Source organism: Octopus bimaculoides, chromosome 9 (assembly GCF_046866305.1).
Source record: "Octopus bimaculoides isolate indiv1 chromosome 9, ASM4686630v1, whole genome shotgun sequence".
NCBI lineage: Eukaryota > Metazoa > Mollusca > Cephalopoda > Octopoda > Octopodidae > Octopus > Octopus bimaculoides.
In genome coordinates, this window is record NC_142936.1 from 83,171,232 (window position 1) to 83,190,158 (window position 18,927).

Sequence of the window (18,927 nt, forward strand, 5' to 3'; positions counted from 1 at the left end):
CATATGCCATTTTTACACTGCATATTGCACAGAATAGATATGTTGACTACAGTATAAAGAAAATTGGATCTAACAACAATGTTAAACCTGCAGTTTGAAACTTCACCACATTTGTCAGTGTTTAAGTGTCTAATAATGATAGATATCCCATCGTGTCTGATAGTTTGCTAAGAGTACAACATTATGGCTGTAACAAAGTTTTAACCCATGACTCGAAAGTCAGCGTCATAAGCTTGCAGCCCCTTTTTTTTTTCTGAAAATTCACAATATACATTGTGTTAGATTCCAAATGATAGGATGAACAAAACCCACAAAATTTCTTATTTCAGTATTCAGAAAGTGTTACCCTCGATAATGAAATTCCTCCTGTCACTATGGCCAAATCTATGACCTTACAACACCAACCCATTCCTGTGAGTGTACCACCACAAAGATCTAAAACTTTACCATCTCAAATGCCTTCTTACGTCGAGGTTTGTATAACATTTTATTTCTCTTTATCGTTGCAAAGTTCTTGAGAAAGACAAGACAACAATTCACTTCTTCAGTTAGTTTCTTGATTTGGTCTTTGAATATATAATAATTTAATAAATCTGATAAATATTTAAGAATCGTTTATTATATTAAATGTAACTTCAACACATCCAGGATTGCAATCCTGGAACTTCAACATCTGTTACAGATCTTTGATCTTTGTATAACAAGTCTTAAATAAAAACACAGACAAATATTTAATTACAATAGTAGTTTTGTAAAGCTCAAGCTCTTGCCATCTCTGAATATATGCATCAGTAGGTGGTGGATTATAATGTCTAAACATTCTGGTATTTTTAATGACTTGGACACAAGAAGCGATACTGATGGCATGAACCAATAAAATTGGTGAGATTGATGGGGTTAAAGTTTAGTTGGAGCATCTGTAAGTTGATATTTGCAGGAAAGACTTGGGTGGGGAGGGAATAAATGGTGACACTATAGAGAAGGAATAGATGAAAGTAGTTATTGCAAGATGAGGTGAGGATGAAGAAGAAAATGGTAGTGGGGGGGAGGATAAGAAAAAGAGAGACATGGGGTACTAGTTGTAGAGGTTATGAGTATTAACTAGCTAATTTGGAAGAGCAGAGGCTATTATAGTAGTGGTAGAATGACTATGGAAAAGAGAACCCCTGATTCAGAGACATACTGTCACAACGACGACGACGTATGTCTGTGAACCAAGGGTTGTAGTGTTGGTGAGTATTTGATAATAAGATGAATAGTATTTTTTTGAGTTCAGTCTAAGATATTTATGTGCGTGTGGCAGTACTGTTCCAGCTGAGGGAGCAGTACACCATGGGGGAAACTGAAGTGTCCTACAACATAAAATACAGTCATTTGATATGAAAACATTATATGTTGATTGCCCCAACGTCTTATCCACTTAGCCCTGTCACCTCTCCATGTTTTAATCAGTCACCTTCAAATGAAATATTTACACAAACTGTCTTCATAAACATTGGTATGATATGGATACCCAATGATAAATAAGTGTCTGTACAAGCAACCAGGCTAATCAAGGATTAAATCAATTAAAGAGTTATATCGTGGAAATCATTCTGGCTTTTATTGGTCTGTATTATGTGAATAATCAAAACACACACACAAGCACACATATTTATATGTATGTGGATATGTATGTATCTATGTTTGTATATATATGTGTGTGTGTGTGTGTGTGTGTGTGTGTGTGTGTGTGTGTGTGTGTGTGTTTAATGATACAAACAGGAAAATAGAACTCAAAATGTGTATGTGTGTGTGTGTGTGTGAAGGTGCACGACTCAGTGGTTTGAGAGTTGGGTTCTCAATCATGAGTTAGTGAGTTCAATTCTTGAACCAGGCTGTTTGTTGCGTTCTTGAGCAAGACACTTCATTTCACATTGCTCCAGTTCACTCAGTTGAAATGAGTTGCGGTGTCACTGGTGCCAAGCTGTATTGGCCTTTGCCTTTCCTTTTCCCTTGGATAATTTCAGTGGTGTGGGGCTGGTATGCATGGGCAACTGCTGGCCTTCCATAAACAACCTTGCTCAGACTTGTACTTTGGCGGGGACCTTTCTAAGTGCAATCCCATGGTCGTTCACAACTGAAGGATGACTTTACCCTTATATATACTAGCAGAGGTACCCGGTGTTGCTCGGGAATGAAATTCTTCCTTATATATTGGAAGGAAAAAACAAAATATGTTGTATGGAAATTTGTTATTCTAAATTCAGTTTATTCTTCAATTGGGAAATCAATTCTGAATTCATAATACAAAAAAAAAAAGACTATAATAATAATAATAATAATAATAATAATAATAATAAATGAAAATACAAAATTTATCACTTTAATGTAGGGAGATAGATTCTATTACATGTTGAAGGAAATTATGTAAGAGCTTCTGGGTGAGCAACATTCTTTGTTTTCCAGTTTGAAGCATAGACAAATAAGTCTTGGAAACTACCTACCCTGGAGCAATCAACATAAAGTTGACCATAAGAGATAAGCAAGGCTCAATTAAGTGCAAGCCAATAGATTTCAAAGTCTGATCTTGAGCTTTATTAATAGACTCTGTTGGTTTGATTGGAATTCTTGGAATGAAAACTTCTTCCCCAGAGGCACATCCAGTGATGATGGTAGCTTGTATCACATTAGGTGATGTCTTCATAATCAACCTTGTCCCATTGCATAATTTAGGAGGATCTAAATTTCTTAGAAGCATTATTAGGACTCCTACTTTCAGAAAAAGTTTATGTGGAAGAGTTCACCATTCTAGTGTGATCATTACCAGCGTCGCCTTACTGGTACGTGAAAAAAAAATATTCGAGCGAGGTTATTGCCAGTGCCGCTGGACTGGCTCCTGTGCAGGTGGCACGTAAAAAACACCATTTGAGTGTGGCTGTTGCCAGTACCACCTTACTGGCCCTCGTGCTGGCAGCACGTAAAAGCACGCACTACACTCTCAGAGTGGTTGGCGTAAGGAAGGGCATCCAGCTGTAGAAACAATGCCAGATCAGATTGGAGCCTGGTGCATCCATTTGGTTCGCCAGTCCTCATCAAATCGTCCAACCCATGCCAACATGGAAAGCGGACGTTAAACGATGACGACAACGATGATAATGATGATGATGATGATGATGATGATGATGAAGAGGAGGAGGGGTTCCAGGTAGCTCAAGAAAATTAAGGAATGTTGTTGTGTAATGGACAGCTTCATTTTTCATCAAGGACTGAATCAACTGGTTTGTACTTCTGAATGACTGTTGGAATCGTATTCATTAATTAATGGTTAATTCTTGCTACTGTGTCGTCATTTTTTGGAGTAAGAATTGCCCTATCACACAACCATTTATTTGAATTATAATTATTACTTAAGTCTGGCAATACCCTGTTCTTCAATTCAGCTGGGGAATTCACCATAATAGCTATATGAGGCAAACTGATATCACCATTCCCATCAAATGGTACTTTGCCATTTCGTAATCGGAAGAGCCAGCTTGAAAACTGTTTCGCACATTGGTCCCCGTGTAATGAAGCTCACACGTTAGTATTGAAGGAGAATTTCATTACTTCATTCCATAGGTGTGAAGACTTAATGCATGCTTTTATTTTATCAGATCTTGTTCGTCTCAGAATTATTGGTAAAGTCTGTCTGAAGTCTCCTGATAAAACTAATGTAACTCCTCTCATAAATTTATTGTTGCCTCTGATGTCCTGTGAGGTCTTATCAAGAGCTTCCATTGCACCTCTATATGACATGGTACATTCATCCCAAATGATCAGGTGGAATTGGCGCAACACTTCTGCTGAACCTGAACCTTTGCTTAGTTTACAAATTGGACTGTCATTTGTGACCAGGTTTAACGATAATTTAAAAGCAGAATGAGCTGTTCATCCTCCTGGGAGAATTGTGGCAACTGCTCTTTTTTGTTACCTTACCTTGGAGAGAAGCAATGATGTTACAAATGTTTTACCTGTGCTACCAGGAGCATCAAGAAAGAAAATTCCTCTGCTTTTTTCTGTGACTGACGAAATAATTTTATCATATGCACAACATTGTTCTGGAAGAAGTTTAGGTTCATGTTCATTCACAAATGCAGCCAACTCTGTGATGTTATAATTTGTCTCTCTTGCTATGTCTCTTGAAGTTATATCACTAATTTGACAGTTTGTTTTTGGCAGTCCAGAGCCAGACCCTTGAAAATTTTTGCCTTCCATGGCCAAAACTTGATCCTCAATTTCAATCAGTGTTTGGTTAAAAATCGTTTCAGAGAACTGAATATTGATATCTGGGTTTGCTTGTTGAATTGTATACTTTAAGCCCTCAACCATGTCCTCACATTATTTCATCCAAAGCTGTAGAGGACTGCCAAGTTGACACATGTTCTGTATAAATGCAAAAAAGGTTACAGTTTCCTTGGAGGATCTGATACTGATGCTACAGTCAATGCAAGGTCCCAATGCTCATCATTTTCTAAGAAACCTTGTTGATAGCATGCATCACTATAAGTTTCACACACATGACGATTTACCCTCCTCAAATCTTGAAATGATTTGGGACCATGTGCTTCATGCAAAAGGAGTCATAAGTTTTCCACACCTAAAATTTCATTTTTTATTCTGCTGTTAGAACAAGATCATCAACATATATTAATTCCCAGAGGCAGCCGGTCATAAATTCCTCTTTTATGGCTGGAGGACTATGTTGAGTAGGAGGGGACTGAGCATGATGAACTCCTACCTTTACTCTAAGTTCTTTACTATTCTCATGGCTAACTCTACTGATAGTACTCATGTACATGGCTTGTAGGATATTCACAAGCCATTCAGCTATCCCTAGCTTCCTTAGAGACCACCAAATCATAGAGAAAGATCTCTGTTGATGTTTTTCTCCAGGTCAATGAATGCCAAGTACATTTGCTTACTTTTAGCTAAATATTTCTCCTTAAGTTTTCTTATTAGACAGAGGGCATCAGTAATACTTTTACCCAGGACAAAACCAAACTGCATTTCATCTAATCTAATTCTGTTCCTAATTAATTGTGTTGTAACTTTATGTGTAACTTTCATGATTTAGTCTAGCAATTTGATACCTCTGTAATTACTTCTATCTAAGGCAGCTCTGTTACCTTTGTAACAGCTGCTACACATTCTTATACAACTTGATAAATTATATGGGTGGCTAGGCCGTATTCTACTCCACTAGATATTTTAAAATCTCAGCAGTGTAGCAAGGATATGAAAATAGGATTTCCTTGATTGCTTTAACTTGGATGGCTGGTCCCTCTTCTGGGTCTACATTGGGAAGACTGTCTTTCTTTCAAACATTCTCTATGTTTAATAGCCTTTTGTAGTAGCACTTTCATTCTCCCTTTGTTTTCAGAATCTAATACACTTCTCACCCAGAACATCTTGATTTTTGCTACTATACTCTCTTGTAATCCAGAACACTTTGTACTGATCCTCATGCTGTAGAATATTGGCAGATCTCCTCTTTCTGCAGTTCTTTTGCTATGTAAACCTGTCATCTAGCTCCCCTTTCAGTTACATGATATAATTCTCTGCTGCCATTATTTTTCTAGTCCTTGGCCTGTCTTTTTGCCTCTATGGCTGTGTCTATCTCACTGATCTACCACCAGATCACTCTTAGTTTTGTTGGGATTTTTTACCAGCTACAGATTTGGTCTGTAGTCATCAGTAGGTTATCTTGTAGAAACTTCCAGTTGTCCTCTATGCTGTATGACTCAAACTCCTCCTTTTTCTCATCAAATGCTTCAGTCAGAGTATCTCTGATTCTTTGAAGGATTCCTAAGCTTCCATGTCCTCCTTTTCCAGATTGGGTTTGTTCCTGAGTCCTAGTTCTAAATCTAAAATCACTAAATACTAACCTTTATTGGGTTGTATCTTCTTCACCAGGGAAATACTTTGTAATTACCATATTGTGTCTATATACATATGTAGTGTTAGTGTGTGTGTGTGTGTGTGTGTGTGTGTGTGCGCCTGTGTGTGTATATATATATATATATATATATATATATATATATATATACACACATTTGTATGTGTGTACACCTATATTTATATGTATAAATACACTGAGATCCAAGTTCCCATAAAACCTGTTACAAAACCTGTCTGGACCCGCATCTCCAAAATAAGAAACTATTAATAGGTCATATCTTTGTACTGTGTACATCAAATGTTATATTTATCTACCTGTTTGTCTGTCTATCTGTGTATATATATATATATATAAGGAATGTGGTGAACAAATCAGTTTCGTTGTGGGTTTGTTTCAGCTTGAAGAAGATAGCTAGGATGGCAGTTCCCTATGTTATCAGTTATTCAATTGATTGCTTGATGTTATTGAGCCATGAGCATACCCAAGTGAATATCTGAGACAGCTGTATGCCTATAATGAATAAGTAAACGTCTATAGTTCTATATAAGTGCATGGGTGGCTGTGTGGTAAGTAGCTTGCTTACCAGCCACATGATTCCGGGTTCATTCCCACTGCATGGCACCTTGGGCAAGTGTCTTCTACTATAGCCTTGGGCCAACCAAAACCTTGTGAGTGGATTTGGTAGACGGAAACTGAAAGAAGCCCGTCATATATATGTATATGTATGTTTGTGTATATGCTTGTGTATCTGTGTTTGTCCTCCCAACATTGCTTGATAACGGATGGTAGTGTGTTTACGTCCCCATAACTTAGCGGTTTGGCAAAAGACACCGATAGAATAAGTACTAGGCTTCCAAAGAATGAGTCCTGGGGTCGATTTGCTCGACTAAAGGCGGTGCTCCAGCATGGCTGCAGTCAAATGACTGAAACAAGTAAAAGAGTAAAGAGTAACCCGTTATTTTTGCCTGTTTTATACGCACACACACGTATGTGTGTGTGTTTACACAGGATTACATATATGTTTATAGTATATGTATGTATGTATATACATATATATTTTGTCCAACCCATGCCAGCATGGATAATGGACATTAAATATATATATAAACAAGCAAAATAGCTAGTTAGAAAATTTCTATAAGAAATGAAAGTAGTAACTATACTGAGAAGTAATGTTTATCACCACATCAATATGGCTGTTTGACTTTAGTACCATTTTTAACATCAGAAAGAGCCTCCTCCAGCTGCTTATTGATGCAATCCGTACCCGGTATATATTGCATGCTGGAGCGCGAACCCCTACCATCTTCTAGCAGACAACAGGATCACCAGAACAAACAGTTTCAGACTATTTGTGCTATGACATGTATCTTTCATCTGGTTCCAATTCTCAGTTGAAATAGTTTTATTTTAGTCAGATTGCAAATCGCATTTGGAAAGTCATGGAATACCACTGCAATGTTATGCATACCCTCTCTTATAATCCAGTCTTTTGCTTATAAAGAAATCAGTCTTGACTTCAATTTATTTTTCTATATTTACATTATTTTTCCAAATTCTGTTTTTTTTTTTTTTTTTTTTTTTTGGTGGTGTTTTTCATCTTTTAATCAAATTGATTGAATTAAAAGACTTCTCTGTATTTCCTTCCTTTCCCACTCTTCACTTGAACAACAAGTTCTTTCTGTCAACATACCTGAACATATATTGCTCTGCCATCTTTCCTATTTTCACTTAACGCCAATAATTTTCTCTTACTTGCATTTTCAATATTCTAATTGATTCAGTTTTACTTTTTCTTTTTGTTCAACATAAATATCTTTTATTTTTTAAAGTTGATTTCTTTATTTTGTATTAGATATTTCTTGATTTCAGAATTCTTTAGTGGCTGTTTCTACCTTCCTTTGTATTTGATCAAAACAGCATTATTTCATTAGTTTACCAAATATCTTGAAATTGTACTCTCAGGCAATAACTGTTTATCAATACTGTTTCTTGTATTACTAGCTGTGACAACTTACCAGTGGGATTGATCTTAGCATTTGTTGCAATGTTTTATTGAATCATTAACCTTATATTGAATGGCTAATGGAAGTTTGTAGTATTCATGTTTTTACAAGGGACATTATTGATTTTAAGTGTTTTCTATATTCCATGGTGTTTATCTACTATATTTCTGTAAATTATTTTTTTATCTGTTGTTGGTAAGAATCAAAATCAAGTTATTGCAATGTGCAGGTGGCACATAAAAAGCATCCAGCATACTCTGGAAAGTGGTTGGTGTTAGGAAGGGCGTCCGACCATTGAAACCATGCCAAAACAAGACAATTGAAGTTTGGACAGCTCCTGTCAAACCATCCAACCCATGCCAACATGGGAAATGGACGTTAAACAATGATGATGAACTGAGTGAAAATTTCAGCTAATATTCTGTATTTTCTGGTGTAAATTGAATGTTTTATGGACGAGCTGTTGTGAGACTCCTATTCGTCAAGTTACAAATCAATATAGTTATCAATTTGTGTAGTGTATGAAACCAGTTCCATAATGATTCACAATATTGAATAAATCTACTTACTTAGTCCAGGACTTTTTAATATATTTGAGAATGCCAAGCTACTATATCATGGTATATGACACCCCAGCTAGATTATACAATATATGGAATTCCTGTCATATGAGTTGCAGTATGCAGTGCACCTAAATATATATAATATTCTGTGTCACCTCATATCATATTCTGCTCCCGGCCATCTTGTTACAAGTTACATACATTATACTGTGTCCTCTCCTGTCTATACACCATATTACATGACATCTATGGTCCATATTGTGTGCAACATTATGTCACATAAACAACATTCTGTGTTACACATGATATGCATTTTATTCTGTAATACTCACTTATGTCAAATTATCTAGTGCTTCACCTTGTATATATTACATTCAGTGATATTCCAGCTGACATATGGCATATTTTGTAAAACCACTCCTTAATTTATAACTTATAAATCATCATCGTCATCATCGTTTAATGTCCGCTTTCCATGCTGGCATGGTTTCCAATTTAATACTAAGTTGTTGTAAATCTAATGATATTGTAGTACTTTTGACAGTGTGGACAATAAGATTCAAATTTTGTCGTCTGAGCTACTGGCACTGTGAGAGATTCTTGAAATATTCAAACCAAAAAATTACCCACCTACTGCCACTAGTGTATAGTGCCATGTTTCTTTACTACAAATGTATGTATGTATGTCTGTATGTCTGTCTGTCCTCTTTCTCCTTTTGATTTGGAAGAAATTTTGATTGGCCACCTGCTTGGTAGCAAGGTTGTGAAGAAAAGCCCCATTTTGTTTATCATCCTTTAAATTTTAAGGTCTCACAGATTTTTATAGTCCCAGATAGTGTGATCATTTATAGTGTATAAATTAAGGATTTGCATTTTGCCCCTCAGAACCCAAGTTCAGCTATATTTTTCCCCAGACAGGTTGGTATGTACCCTGTTACTCCATTGATAATAGGTATGAAACTGAAAGTGTGTCTTGGCTTCTGGATTTGCAAATTCTTTATCAATAGCCCATAGTTGTCCTTTCCCTCTTGTATATTTTTAACCACATGGTGTCCAGTGGGCCACTGATTTCCACGACAAAACATATCTTTTTCTGGTATTCACCCTCAGTGAGAGTGTTTCTCGATAAGGCAGAGATCAGGATTTCTTTTGCCTTGGTTATGGCATAATTTATTAGCATTTTGGGATATTTCTGTTTATGAGGGAACATATTTAGTTCTACCAGTCATTTACCTCATCTATTTGTGTCTGTAACTATTCAGCATAAACAGCTTGCCAAGTTGAATGATATGTTTCTTTTCTTGTGGGAAGGGTGGTAAGATTTAAAATCTAAGTATTGGTGTGTATCTGTGTTCTTGCAGTAGAAGTTGGTTACAACTGTCTCATTTTCTTTATTAGAATGTCCAGAAAAGGATTCCCTTTCATTCATTCATTACCATATTGAATTGGGTTGATTCATGAATGCTACTTATTAACTTAAAGAATCTTGCAAGGTCCTCTTTCTCTCTCACACACACACACTTTGTGTTTGTGTGTGTGTGTGTATATATATATATATATATATATATATATATATATATATACACACATTAGTGTGTGTGAGTGTGTGTCCTGTTTTTATGTATTTTATGTTGTTTGCACAGTTGGTGACGTCCTGTACCCATATATGCATATGTATATATATATATATATATATATATATATATATATATATATATAAAATACACCTGTTTGTTGTTCCATCACTTGTCTTCATCATTTATTTTCTGTAAATTTGAACTATATATATAATATATATACATGTATATACACACGCATTAAGCTTGGTGATGTTGTAAATAGTTATTCAGAATTTACAAATGGACTGATGTTTCCCCTCTAAAGTCCTTTGGGTTGCACCTCTTAAAACCACGTGTTAATGTATGGTATGAGAGTGAGGGTACATAAAGTTAAGTGGCAATCTAAGGTGCAGTATTAGCTTGACTGAAAAAGTCTTTCTCTTCTGTTTTAGTTCTAGTAAAGTAGACACACGCACATGTACACATGCACAATTGTCTGAACATGTAAAAATCATAAAGAATTGGTTTGTAAATATTAATCAGAATGGGTCCGTAGAATTCTAAAAATCGCCCCTTAATTCCTTAAACTCTAAAGTGTGAGACAACAACCTAGAGAAACTTAGATCATTCAGTCTAGCTTCATCATATTCACAAAATTTTAATGATATAATAATTTAAGAACGATAGATTTAATCTGTCACCCAGTTTAACCCCCTTCACCTAATCCACTCTCTCTCTCTCTCTCTTGCTCTTGTTCTTGCTCGCTCTCTCGCTCTTACTCACTTGCTCACTCACTCATTAACTAACTAAGCCATTTCAAAAACAGAATGTTATATTTCCAAATATAAGATTACCAAACATTTGATACCTGATCTACTAAGATCTGGCATCATTTGTAGAGAATTACATTTCTGAATTTGTTCTTTTTTTCTGTTTTTTTAAAAAATTATTTTAGAGTCCTGAGAAAGTGCAGCCATTAATGGGAACAGCATTTGATATTTGTAAGGTGAGTTGTTGTTGTTGTTGTGCCCCAGGTCAATCCTGAGTATACGGAGCCGTCTATTAAATACATTCAAGTCATGATCATTTTGGTTTTTTAGCAGATATGTTTGAGGTCACATCATTCAATGTCTCCCTTTTCAAGGTAATGAGCTATGATGTGAGGGAGATTTAGCTGCTAGTTTTGCTAACCTGATCAACTATATAGATACTCCTTCATAGGTTCATATAATGAATTAGAATTAGTTGGATTCGGTTAGAGAAATTAGATATGGTATAGTAGTTACAGTAATGAAATATGGTATACTATCTACATTATAATAACGTTGCAGTAATTAAACAAGATAAAATACATATGGAAGTTGGGGTAATGGTGTAGTATTAAAATGACTCATTTTTCCGTCACCCATCTTGCCATCGTTTTTCTAATTATTGCACCATCCAGCTTCTGTAATTACATGAGAGCAGGACTACATATTTCGTCTCCTTTTTCTGCTACCACTTCCTTTTGAGATTCATCCCTCATACACGACATCATCTCTTGCCTGTTTGTTTTTCATTGAGCCGACAGTTATCTTGTCCTGAGCTACGTCTTATTACTTCCATATATCATTATTAGCCCCATCCAATATCTACGGCGATCTTTCGATACCAGTACCAAAGATTGGCCTTTTCTGTAAAAAGTGTTGGAGGGAAAGAGGGAAACGACGTCGTAAAAGCAAAAGAGATACAGAGAGCGCAATTTCTTTTGAAGGGTTTAGGGTTACGGTTAGGGTTTTAGGGTTAGGGTTTGAAGGGTTTAGGGTTACGGTTACGGTTAGGGTTTTAGGGTTAGGGTTTGGGTTAGGGAATTCCGTCCCTAACCGTAATCGTAACCCTAACTGTAACCCTAACCCTAAACACTAACCCTAACCCTAAAACCCTAACCCATTTCCCTCTTTCCCTCCAACACTTTTTATGAAAAAGGCCGATCTTTGGTAAAGATCGCTGAAGACACTTTTTACGGAAAAGGCCGATATTTGGTACTGGTATTGAAAGATCGCCATATTTATTATTGATTTCCCACCCCACCTTTATTTGCCACTCACTATATCCACTCCTATTTACCACTGGTCTCTATCCCTGTCACTGTACATCTGTTTACCCACCACCATTACTTCTTTACTCGCCCTACACATAACCTCCTTATTTCTCATCTATCTACAGTTTGTTATTCTGTTGCTCTGTTTGCTTTTTGTTCTGCAACTCATCACCTCCACCTTCCTGAGCTGCCTGTTTTTCTTATCATCTTCTCCTGAATCCTTATTTACCATCAACAATGCCTCCACTCTGTATTCACCGTTCACTACATTCATCTCTACCACCATCTCTAACTATCTGTCATCTCCTCTCACACTCTGGCTGACTTACCCATCCATCCTTCCCGATCTTCTGTGCTCCTCTCTTTACTTATCCTCTTGTGCATAGAGAGTACATGCTGACACTTGTTACCACCATCTTTATCACCCCGTCTCCTCCTAGCCACCTTATATAGTGCCGAGTAGCCATATATCTGCACTACAACAACACCTGGCATAAAGTCATCTTCCTCTTTACTTCATTTCACTCAATCAAGGGATGTTTTTTTGTCTTGCAAATTACTTGGCAACCCCACCAGTGCTGGAGCCTTGATATAAAGAGAAAAAAGCACCTAATACATTCTGAGAAGTGGCTGACATTATAAAGGTTATCCAACTGTAGATGCCTTGGCAAAGCAGTCATCAAAGGTCCATGAAGTCCTCCAACTCATCAGACCCTCTGAAATTGTCTAGCTCATGTTGGATGATTTCACAGGATTTAATGATATATATATGTGTGTGCATGTATATTGTATATATGTTGTTTATTCATACATATATTTGTTTATGCACATGTTTATATCGATAATGGATTGCTGATGAATTTGTGCATCAAACAGAACTACCTTGTAGAATTCTATGCAAGTTACATACTTTTATTACAAGGAGAACTTTACCATTTGACAAATGGAGCTTGATAAAATAAGTCCCAGATAAAGTACTAGTATCAGGGTAATCAGCTATAAAACCTTTGAAGGAAGTATCTGAGCATGGTTGCTATTCAAAAAACTGAAAGTAATAAAGAAACAACTCAATTTATATTGATGTATATTGATATATATTAAATGTATATTAATGTTGTAAAGTCATATAAGATGGTTTCACTCTTTACATGTCTGAGATCAAAACCTAAGTTTTCTAATATTGTCTCCCTACTTGAGATTAACAGCTCAATTTCTATAACTGTTCTGAAGTCTTGATTACACAATCTTTTTTCTTTTTTGCTCCTTTTGTTTCTTAAAAGATTTTTTGAATTTCTTTGCAGAACAAGACGGGAATCTTAAACAAAACAAAAATTATGGAAAATGGGAAAAAAGTTGGGTTAGTATTGCACTATTTCCTGTATGTATGTGTGTGTATATGTATGTTTGTGTGTCTATGTCCCCCCCAACATCACTTGACAACCGATGCTGGTGTGTTTACGTCCCTGTAACTTAGTGGTTCGGCAAAAGAGAACGATAGCTGTGATTGTAACTCTGGGATTGCAATATCCACTGGTCGTATGTATTCTGATTGCAATCTATTTGTGGGCTGATAGTAGTGTACTTTGAATTTCTCAGCATTGAACTGCCTTTTTTTTTTTTTTTTTCAGCTCACTTCTATATTGTGTTTAGGTCTTGCTGTAATTTTGTATTATCATGAGGGTTTTCCTCTGCTAGTCTTACTTTTGTATTGTCAGCATAACTGTAATAGTAGCTGACTGTATGACTGAAAGCATGTCTGAGAAAGCCACCACAAACAGCAGTGGTCCCTATACAGTTCCTTGATGGACTCTACTTAGAAGTTATATTTCTTCAGAGAGAGCACTGTTGGCTGCAAGTGCTTGACGCCTATTGCTGTTTTGTTGTAAACTAATACTCTTTCTACTCTTTTACTTGTTTCAGTCATTTGACTGCGGCCATGCTGGAGCACCGCCTTTAGTCGAGCAAATCGACCCCAGGACTTATTCTTTGGAAGCCTAGTACTTATTCTATCGGTCTCTTTTGCCGAACTGCTGAGTTATGGGGACATAAACACACCAGCATCGGTTGTCAAGCGATGTTGGGGGGACAAACACAGACACACAAACATATACACACACATACATATATATATATACATATACACAACGAGCTTCTTTCAGTTTCCGTCTACCAAATCCACTCACAAGGCTTTGGTCGGCCCGAGGCCATAGTAGAAGACACTTGCCCAAGGTGCCACGCAGTGGGACTGAACCCAGAACCATGTGGTTGGTAAGCAAGCTACTTACCACACAGCCACTCGATGAATTGATTTGCTACTATGGGTAGCAAATGTAGTGTTGTGTTTTCGTACTGGTATTCAGCTTTGGAATACTTGATGCCAGTTTTTCATTGTTTTACATTGCTTTCCATGCTAACACGAGTTAGAATGTCAGTATTTTTTCCACTAATCTCTCTACAGGAAAAAGTGGAGTCAAACATATGTGAAGATATTTGGTTCCAATATTGCATTTTACAAAGATCAACGTGCTGCTGCAGTCGGACCTGGTGCCAAAAATGGAAATCCAGAACAAATTATATTCCTTGGTGGAGCCAAGTGTTCTCATGCTTCAAAAGATATCTCAAGCAAGAAGAATGTTCTCCTTGTAAGTTTTTGTCAGCATTGTTTCTTTACCTCAAACAGATGGTTCATAAAAGTCACTTTCATGTATCTTACAGAATATGATAGTTGCTTTGACCACCATCCAAGTCTCTATCAGTTTCCACTACTAAATCTGATACAACTGTATAGCTGGCATTTTTTTTTTATATGTTGAACATACAATAGAAGTTGAAGTGATAGTAAATATGGCTACCCCTGAAATAACCTATAACAACAACCAGATACTGAACAAACCATGAGTAAAAGGAATGGAAAACATTCAAATGTTTCTAAATAAAAGTGATAATTTATGACCAGTTTCTTTCAACAGATTTAACCTTTTGTCTGCTCTCTACATGCTTTGAGCATATGCTGTGAATCTACATAAAGAAATGATCCTCTTTCCGCAAATTAACTTTCTTATCTTGCAAAAATATAATTGAACTTGTAAGACAGAATGGGTTCACAATAAGAAAACCGTGCATTTGCAGATGACTAACATTTTCCTGGCCTTAACCCTAAGTCATATGGAAAAATCTGATTCCAGGATACCAAAAGAGTACTTTATACGCAAATAATTTGATATTCTTGTCTAAAAGATATTAATAAGATCATAAATATACATTACTAATGTGATAGTACTATATACTAATGTGTTAGTGCTGTATAGCAAAATGATAGTGCTGTAACGATATGTGGATAGTTATGTCTACCAGCACTATTCTGTATATTATCAAGTACCTTAATTGCTTTAATAATTCATCAAATTATATGCTTACAGCTGGAAGATATACAGAACAACCAAATTTTATTACAAGCAGATGATAACACGAAAATTCAAGAATGGTTGGTCTACATCAATTTGATTATTTCTGAAATGGTAAATTCTTTTGATATTCTATTGTTTAGGTTCTTTATTCATGCATCTGAACTTTCTGTAAAACTTATAGAATGAAGTCTGGTCCTACGATTGTAATTTATGACTGACATGAGATTCTGGTTGTTGTTAAAATGTTCAACAAAGTTGGTTATGCCAACCTAACAATAAGAAAAAAACAAACCCTGAAGCACTATTCATATGAATGAGGCACAACTCACTGCATCCCACTAAACATGAGCAGTGCTCAGCTAGAATCCTCACAGTCATTCTAAATCTGGGCCTCACTAGTCATATCCTTAGCATAGCTTGGACCACATCCAAGAATGGCTCTTCTCGTCAGAGCCAAAAAAAATATTTCAACCCCCAAGTTTTTTCCTTTCACTGACTACAAATAATAAGGAAGAGATTTAGGATGACAACACACTATAAGGCTTATAAGGAACCCACATAGGAGTACTGCCCCCAACATCTGAGACAGGGAAGCTTCTATGCACACAGGCGTCTTGGACTATGTCCAAAGAAGAGCTACTTGACTGATTGACATAAAATCACTAACAGACACACTACAGTTTCTGGTCCACAGGTGTGCTCTCTCCTCTCACTGTCTCTTATTACTGTAATGGCCTCTGTTCCTCAGAGCTGACGGATGTAACACATCCACTACTCAGATTCTCTGAGCCTACTCACCTTTCCATTTCTCATCACTCTTGGTACATCCAACTTTCTCAGTCTCACACTAACCATTATTTCCCAGTCCTGTCTCCTTAGGACATAAGCCATGTGGAGCTTTTTCTCAACTCATTTCTTTTCTCCAGATGTGGACCTGTAGCTGTTTTTAATAAATCATTAATGGCATCAAACTCACCAATCTTAGAGAGCTTTCGAAGGTCATGGACATTGCTTCTTCACACAAAGCAAACAAGGCAAAAAAACTTACAAATTATAACGTAAATTATTTCAAACCACATTTGGTATCATCATTGTTGTTGTCATGATTGTTGTCATCATCTTTTGCCCCCAAATCTTTTCCTTACTATTAATAGTCTGTGAGAAGAAGAATTTTAGCAAATTAAGTTGATACCAAAGTTTTGGATGCTACTTAATGTTTCCTTTATCTATTCTCACTTCTCTCTCGCTGTCTCTTTCTCTCCTAATTTTAACCTCTCATTCAGTCTACACTCTCCCTTCTCATTTCATTTTCATCAGTACATCTCACCTCCCTTTATATACAAAGTGTGTGTGGGGGAGAATGGCTGCATGACTTTCTGAAGGATAGCAGTCAGGTGGTAGTAGCCAATGGGGCCACATTCAATGACACACAAATAGTGAGCAGTGTTCCGCAAGGCACTGTTTTGGGACCACTACTGTTCATAATGGCCCTCTCAGATATGCCCTCAACCACACACAGAGCCATGATCACAAGTTATGCAGTCTCACAGGTGATACAGAACCCTCAAGACACTATGCACCTGCAATGTGAGCTGAATGGAATATACAAGTGGGCTGAAAAGAATAGCATGCAGTTTAATGCTGAAAAGTTTCAAGCCTTGTGTTATCAGCATGCAAAACTAAATGCAATACCAATTGAATACACTGGACCTGGAGGGATTGCAATCCCAGAGACACAGTCAGTGTGAGACCTGGGCATCTACATGAGTAATGATGCATCCTTCCATGTGCATGTTGCTAAGTTGGCAATGAAATGCAGGCGGCAGACCAGATGGAGTCTTAGAACTTTTAGAACAAGAGATCAGGAAACCATGATAGTCCTCTGGAAGACACTTGGACTAAGCCACTTTGACTATTGCTCTCAGCTATAGTCACCAACCAGTGTCAAATTAATTGCAGAACTTGAGGCAATCCAATGAAGCTACTACATGAAGAAGATAGCTTCTATGCAGCATATAAGTTACTGGTAAAAACTCGAAAGATTAAGTCTCTATTCCATAGAGCCTAGGCGAGAAAGATATGCCATAATATACATCTGGAAGATCCAGGAAGGACTTGTCCCAAACTTTAGCATCGAGAGTTACACAAATACTAGAACAGGGTGCCACTGCATAGTATCAAGGACTACAAATTAGGACAAGATACTGCAACAGCCTGGGTTTCAGGGTACCACAGCTCTTCAATATCCTCCCAAAGGACCTGAGAGACCTGCATATGGTGGATGTAGGTGTCTTCAAAATGAAACTGTACCTGTTACTGTCAAGTGTTCCAATGAACCAACTTGACACCAGGATGGCAGATGAGGGCAGTGGAATCAAACTCCCTCATGCACCAGATGTCAATTTCTAAAAAGAATTAGTGAGGTAAAATTATGTAGCAACACCAAATGGTGATGTCCCAGCATGGCCACAGCTCACAAGCTGTAACTAGATTGTATCAAAAATCAAATCATGTATATATATATATGTATGTATATAGCCTGGGCAAAGTTTAGAGAGCTCTTACCCCTGCTGGCGACAAAGGGACTCTCACTCAGAGTAAAAGGCAGACTGTACGACGCATGCGTACGAACAGCCATGCTACATGGCAGTGAAACATGGGATGTAACTGCTGAGGACATACGTAAGCTCGCAAGGAATGAAGCCAGTATGCTCCGTTGGATGTGTAATGTCAATGTGAATACCCGTCAGAGTGTAAGTATCTTGAGAGAAAAGCTGAACGTTAGAAGCATCAGTTGTGGCGTGCAAGAGAGACGATTGCGCTGGTATGGACATGTGGTGAGAATGGATGAGGATAGCTGCGTGAAAAAGTGCCACACCCTAACAGTTGAGGGAACCCGTGGAAGAGGTAGGCCCAGGAAGACCTGGGCTGAGGTGGTGAGGCAAGACCTTCGTACATTGGGCCTCACCGAGGCGATGACTACTGACCGAGACCTTTGGAAATGTGCTGTGCGTGAAAAGACCCGGCAAGCCAAGTAAGATCGTTGCCAGTGCCCCTGGACTGGCTTGTGCGGGTGGCACATAAAAGACACCATTTCGAGCGCGGCCGTTTTCGTGCGGGTGACACGTAAAAGCACCCACTACACTCTCTGAGTGGTTGGCGTTAGGAAGGGCATCCAGCTGTAGAAACTCTGCCAAATCAGACTGGAGCCTGGTGTTGCCATCCGGTTTCACCAGTCCTCAGTCAAATCGTCCAACCCATGCTAGCATGGAAAGCGGACGTTAAACGATGATGATAATATATATATATATATATATATATATATATATATATATATATATATATATATGCATGTATATATATATATATTTATATATGTATATATACATGCA

At 37.2% G+C, this 18,927-nt stretch overlaps 2 protein-coding genes across 4 annotated transcripts in view; both read left to right on the forward strand.

Moving 5' to 3' along the window:
• The window catches only part of LOC106879295 (uncharacterized), a 106,688-nt gene extending 106,215 nt beyond the window's left edge, over positions 1 to 473 (forward strand). For 2 of the 3 annotated variants that reach the window (XM_089357929.1, XM_089357930.1), the window contains exon 4: positions 164 to 473. In XM_089357929.1, the coding sequence (XP_089214055.1) occupies positions 164 to 171 (8 nt within the window). In that variant the 3' untranslated portion in view covers positions 172 to 473. Of the gene's footprint in view, positions 1 to 142 lie in introns of all 3 variants that reach the window. The other variant, XM_089357928.1, reaches the window with a different exon arrangement.
• The window catches only part of LOC106877707 (rho GTPase-activating protein 12), a 36,534-nt gene continuing 17,946 nt past the window's right edge, over positions 340 to 18,927 (forward strand). Inside the window, exons 1-5 of the mRNA XM_014926663.3 lie at positions 340 to 473; positions 11,004 to 11,054; positions 13,430 to 13,485; positions 14,587 to 14,770; positions 15,548 to 15,646. Of these exons, the coding sequence (XP_014782149.3) occupies positions 375 to 473; positions 11,004 to 11,054; positions 13,430 to 13,485; positions 14,587 to 14,770; positions 15,548 to 15,646 (489 nt within the window). The 5' untranslated portion in view covers positions 340 to 374. The remainder of the gene's footprint in view (positions 474 to 11,003; positions 11,055 to 13,429; positions 13,486 to 14,586; positions 14,771 to 15,547; positions 15,647 to 18,927) is intronic.